Source organism: Nicotiana attenuata, chromosome 7 (genome assembly GCF_001879085.1).
Source record: "Nicotiana attenuata strain UT chromosome 7, NIATTr2, whole genome shotgun sequence".
Classification (NCBI taxonomy): Eukaryota; Viridiplantae; Streptophyta; class Magnoliopsida; order Solanales; family Solanaceae; genus Nicotiana; species Nicotiana attenuata.
Window position 1 is genome coordinate 21,797,557 of NC_031995.1, and position 6,394 is coordinate 21,803,950.

Genomic DNA, 6,394 nt, shown 5'->3' on the forward strand with positions numbered 1-6,394 from the left:
ATCATTAAGAATAAGGAACAGACGGAACAGATTGCAAACAGTTTTGCTTTTTCCGTGTTGGTTTGTTTATGGAAAACATGTACATGGTGTTTAGTTTTATGGAAGACGAAACAACTGTTCTCTGGCAAACAAACTACAATTGTTCTCTGAGAAAGGTTCGTGGGTTTGCTGTGTTCTTTGCACAAATCCGGTGAAAGGAGGAAGAGATCGGAAATTTTAATGGGATGGGGGAAGAGAATGGGATGTATCAAAGTAGAGAGAGAAAGAAAATAGTGTAACTGATTAGCGTATTTAGTGGCTTAGGGCTAGGAGGTAACCAAAATTAAATATTTTGCTATAAACCTTAAAAGGCATCTATAGAATATAATTTTTTTAAATGGTATTTATTTAAAATAAATAAGGTGTTAACCTTTGCTATATGAGATAAAAATTCCTAATTAATATACTCTAATAGAAGTTGTATTTACGAAAATTTCTATACCCAAAAGATTAGCCCACCCATTCTGACCCATAATGCATTTCTACGGGGACTGAGTTGATATTTCGCCTAGAGTGAAAGGCCCAATCAATTATTTGTACATAGTTGCTTCAAAAAGTTTTAATTATCTAAACAGGTGCATAACTATAAATTTTGGATTTAGTTGCAAATACCTTTTTGCTTCTATTTATTCTAAATGTAGATGCTTAACTTATATTATACAGAGTAAAAACTTAAATAGGTGTAGTTGTTAACAAGTGTCACCTAATTCCAACTGACATAGAAAAGGTCAAGCTAAATAGGATGGAAGTTCAAAAGGAATTTTGGGAGAGGTTGGAAAAGGAGATCAATAGGTCCAAAATCTTTTCGGGAAAATTGGCCATAAGCATTTGAATCCGAACCTAAAGCTATTTTATGAGGTATTGAACATCTTTAGCTGAAACTCCTCACATATTTCAGTGTGATACTAGAGTAGAAAGACTATTTAAATCACTATTATCATCAACCGAAATATATCCACTTGACTAAAAAATTATGTTTCCGTTCATCAACTATTTTTAGTTTAAGTAATTGTTAACAGCGGAAATGAGATGAAATCGATGAAAATTGTGCTAGAGTTTATTGTGGTCGAGAGAGAGAAAAAGAACCTCTTTTATCTGTAGAATGGAAAAATTACAACCATTTGTATCAGACCTCTTGGGTCTACCTATATGGGACCCGACCCACTATACAAGACTGAAGAAAAAAAGAAGTAAAGATAATTACAACTTATGTGGGCCTGGCCCAATACAAAGTAAAACTAGTATAACCAATCTAGCTAATCTGGACTAGGATCAATATTTCCAACACCCCCCTTCAAGTTGGAGGGTGGCAAAACCCCCAACTTGGAGAGGAAACCATGATGAGCAACACCAGCCAAAGATTTGGTGAAGATATCAACCAGCTGAGTAGGGGAGGATGTGTGAAGTAGTTGAATAAGACCTTCAGCAAGCTTTGTTCTGACCAAATGACAGTCCAACTCAATGTGCTTAGTCCTTTCGTGGAAAACAGGGTTCTTGGCAATGTGGATAGCAGCTTGGCTGTCACAGAACAGGGGAATAGCAGAAGGACAGGAAACACCCAAATCCAAGAGCAACCGGTGTAGCCAAGTAACCTCACTAACAGCCTTGCTCATGGCTCTATATTCAGCTTCAGCAGAAGACATGGACACCACAGGCTGTTTCTTAGACTTCCAACCCACAAGACTACCCCCCCAAGAGCACACAAAAACCTGATACAGATCCCCTAGTGTCTGGGCAAGCAGCCCAATCACTATCACAGAAAGCAGCAACAGAAAGATCAGGAGTATTGTTGAGAAATATGCCAAACTCAGCAATACCCGTTTAGTACTTCAACAAATGCAAACCCGCTTCCAAATGAGGCACACAAGGGGACTGCATGAACTGAGAAAGATGCTGCACAGCAAAACAGATATTAGTCCTGGTGTGGGTGAGAAAATTCAGCTTCCCAACCAAGGACCTGTACACTACAGGTTTAGGAATAGGAATCCCCTCCTTTGCCTTGAGCTCGACTGACTGTGGGAGGGACAAACCACAGGGGTGACATCAGAACAATGGAACTCAAGAAGAAGGTCATGAAGAAACTTCTTCTGATGCAGGCGAACTCCGGATCCTGAATAGAAAACCTCTATACCCAAAAAATAACTGAGGGAACCCAAATCCTTGATTCTGAATTGCTGATGAAGGAAAGATTTAAGGGCAAGAATCTCAGCACTATCAGTCCAGTTAAAATAATATCATCCACATAGACAGCTAAGACCACAATAGAATCCCCAGAAACCTTGGTGAACAGGTAGTAGTCATTGAGAGAATGCTGATAACCTCTAGAAGACAGGGCTTGAGAGAGTTTGGCATACCACTCCCTAGAGGCTTGCCTAAGACCATAAAGTGATTTCTGCAACTTGCAAACCTGTTGCCCAGAAGAAGGAGGACAAGAAACAAGGTAACCAGGAGGTAACTTCATAAAAACTTCCTCATCAAGGTCACCATGTAAGAAGGCATTATTAACATCCAATTGAAACATTAGCCATTGTTTCTTAACAGCAACAGCAAGCAGGGTTTTGATGGTGGACATTTTCACAATAGGTGAAAAAGTTTCATGAAAATCAATACCCTCAACCTGAGTGTCCCCCTTAACCACCAATCTAGCCTTATACCTCTCAATGCTCCCATCAGCCTTTTGTTTGACCTTATACACCCACTTGCAACCAATGGGTTTCTTGTCTGGAGGAAGTTCAACAATGGACCAAGTGCCATTAGCCTCCAAAGCTTCAAATTCCTTGGTCATGGCTTCCTGCCACTCAGGTATACCGGCAGCCTGAGAATAAGTGGCAGGTTCAGCCAAAGGCTGAGAAGAAGAGGAAGCTGAGAGGGAGGAAGAAGGAGAAGAGGAGGGAAAAGAACAAACATAATCCTTCAGATAAGAGGGAGGATTATGAGGCCTGGAGGACTTCCTAACAGGAGCAACAACAGGAGAAGATGAGGCCTGGGAGTCAGAAGGAGGTAGAGGAGAGGAGGTAGAAGGGACAGAGGAAGAGGAAGGAGATGAAGAAGAAAGAGAAGGACCAGGACATGGGACATGATGGAAATCAGTAGGAAAAGAGGGAGAAGAAGTAAACACAAAAGGAAAGGATGAAGGACCAGAGGAGAAAGGGAAGATATGTTCATGAAACTGAACATCCCTTGAAACAAAACAAGACTTGGAGACAAGATTATACAATTTGTAACCTTTTTTAGCAAAGGGATACCCCAGAAAAATACAAGGAACAGACCTGGGATCAAACTTATCTCTAAGAACTCTAGGGACAGCAGCATAATACAAACAACCAAAAGTCCTAAGATGGCCATAAGCAGGAGGTGAACTATAAAGCAATTCAAATGGAGTTTTGTGTTGTAACAAGGGAGAAGGGAATCTGTTAATGAGATAGGTGGCAGTTAAGATGCAATCACCCCAGAAAGAAATAGGAAGTTTGGATTGAAATAACAATGCCCTAGCAGTTTCAAGTAAATATCTATGCTTTCTCTCCAGAACACCATTTTGTTGTGGAGTATGGGGATATGTGGTCTGATGGATGATACCCTTGGCAGAAAAGAACTTAGAGCCAATAGTACTAGATCCCAGTTCAAAGGCATTGTCACTTCTAACTGTCTGAACCTGAGTATGGAAATGTGTTTCAACCATAGCAATAAAAGCTTTGAGGAGATCAAAGGCATTGCTCTTAGCACCCATCAAATGAGTCCAAGTAGCTCTAGAATAATCATCCACAATAGTAAGGAAATACTTGGCACCATGGGAAGTAGAAGAGTGATAAGGACCCCAAGTGTCAATGTGAATCAATTGAAAAGGAGCAGTAGAGTGAATGGTGCTATCAGGGAAAGGGAGTCTGGTTTGCCTAGCCAAAGGACAAACAGGACAAGGAAATGATTGTTTAGGTGAGAGACAAGGGCTAAGAACAGGAATGCCCTTCATTCTAGAAAATGGTATGTGACCAAGTCTGAAATGCCAAACAATATCCATTTTATTAGAAACAGCAGGTGCAGAATTACAAGAGGAAACAGTAGAACTACCAGAAACAGTACATACAGAAGAAAGAACAGAATTTGAAACACGGTTATCAGGCCTAAACATGGGTAACTTGCAGCTTGTAGAGCCTATTATCCAGTTTACCAAGATCCAGAGGCTTTCTTAAGAGAAGGGCCCTCTAATACACATAAAACCTTAGTAAATTGTGCAATGCCATCAAACTGATCAACCAACTTATGAACTGAAATTAGATTGTAGTGAAAGCTAGGAACATAAAGGACATTATGAAGAGTGAAATTAGGAAACAAAGTTAAGGAGCCAGAGTTGGTAACTTTAACTTTGTAACCATTTGGGAGAGAAACAAGGCAAGGAATAGTAAGATGTTGAATATTGAAGAGGAGAGATTTGAGAGATGTCATATGGTCAGATGCCCCAGAATCAATGATCCAATCAGAAATACTAACTTGTGAAAACAAAGCAGGCTTAAGAAGAACACTATGGGTAGCTATCCTACCAGCAAAATGTGCAGAAGCCATGAGTGATTGAGAAGAGTCAGGAGTGACATGAGTCTATTGCAAGAGCTGGATCAGCTGAGAGCATTGGTCCTTTGTTAGGCCAGGAAAAGCAGAAGAAGAATCAGAGAAACCAGCTGCGACAACACCACCATTGGAATGAGACACACATGCCTGAGATGCAGAAGAATCAGCTGCACTATGTGTTGAAGCTTTCCTGGGACCAGCAGTCTTAGAGAATTTGAAATTTTGCGGATAGCCATGGAGTTTGTAGCACTTATCAATGCTATGCCCAGGTTTCTTATAGTATTTGCAAGTGATTGAAGCCCTTTGATTGTCAAAACTCACCCTAGGAGTGTAAGGCTGCTTAGAAGACCCAGCATTGAAAGAAACTGATTCTGAAGAGAAATGAGAGCGAGTAGACAGCTGCCTCTGTTTCTCATCACTTAGAAGAATACTGTAGACTGTGTCAATGGAAGCAGGGACTTGATCATTAAGATGTTACTTCTGACTTGAACATAAGTATCATTGAGCCCCATGAGAAACTGATAGACCTTTTGTTTTTCCTTAGACCTAAGACTGCCTCCACAGGTGCACCTATCATCAGAACTGGCAGAGAGAGAGGCTAACTCATCCCAAAGCTGTTTGAGTTTGTTGAAGTAGGAAGGAATATCAAGGGCACCCTGAGTAATATGAGCCACCTCCTTTTTTAACTCAAAGACCTTGGCTTCATCAGCTTTGCCATATCTGGTCTCAAGTTCCTTCCAAATGTCCTTTGCAAACTCAGAATAGACAACAGTACGATGAATTTCCTTGGTCACAGAGTTGGCCAGCCACGCAACAACCAAATCATTGCATCTCTGCCATTGGCGAAGAAGAGGAGACCCTTCTAGAGGTCTCTCAGAGGTTCCATGAATAAATTCCAGCTTGCTCCTAACGGATAAAGCCACTAAAATAGACCTTCACCAACTCCCATAACAAGAGCCATCAAAAGGCTCAGTGACCAAAAAAGATCCTAGGAGGTCAGAAGGATACACATATAGAGGGTGGCATGGGTGCGTATAATCATCAAGATGAAAAGGAAGACGACTAGTAGGGGCATGTTCAGAATTATCCATAGAAGAAGAGGAAGAAGTACCCGACGAGATAGCCATTAGTCAAAATTTCTAAGAAATGAGCAGACTCAAACGCACAAAATCTCAATTTCTAAAAAATTCGGTGAACCCTAAGGCATGCAAACAGAGATGACAAATATTAAGCAAAAGGAAGGAATATACCACAATTCTTCGCAACCGGAAGAATACGACCTTGAAATGAAAAGAATTTTACCCAGCTATGCTCCGAAAATCCAGAAGAAGCACGACTTCAACATTAGGCACGGTTGAATGCTGAGATACATCGTTGCAACCGAAAATCAAGACCTCAGATACCAGCCGGAGACAGATAAACAAAAAACGAACAACGAATCTCGAACAATCTCACAAAAAAATGAAAAACTGACGAGATGATGAAAATTTTCCGATCAACCAAAAATTTCGGTGATACTCTTCTAGGGTAACATCGGACGATAGAGGACAACCGGATCTATGAGATCCCGGGCTCTGATACCATGTTAACAACGGAAATGAGATGAAATCGATGAAACTGTGCTAGGGTTTACTGTGGTCGAGAGAGAGAAAAAGAACCTCTTTCATCTGTAGAATGGAAAAATTACAATCGTTTGTATCAGACCTCTTGGGTCTACCTATAGGGGACTCGGCCCACTATACAAGACTGAAGAAAAAAAGAAGTAAAGATAATTACAACTTATGTGGGCCTTGCT

At 40.6% G+C, this 6,394-nt stretch overlaps 1 protein-coding gene across 1 annotated transcript; it reads right to left on the reverse strand.

Annotated features, from left to right (window-relative positions):
• LOC109229897 lies at window positions 4,630–5,726 on the reverse strand. The gene is made up of 3 exons (XM_019395445.1): window positions 5,608–5,726; window positions 5,078–5,532; window positions 4,630–5,036 (listed from the first exon to the last, which is right to left on the reverse strand). The coding sequence occupies exons 1-3, from the start codon at window positions 5,724–5,726 to the stop codon at window positions 4,630–4,632; spliced, it is 981 nt and encodes a 326-aa protein (XP_019250990.1).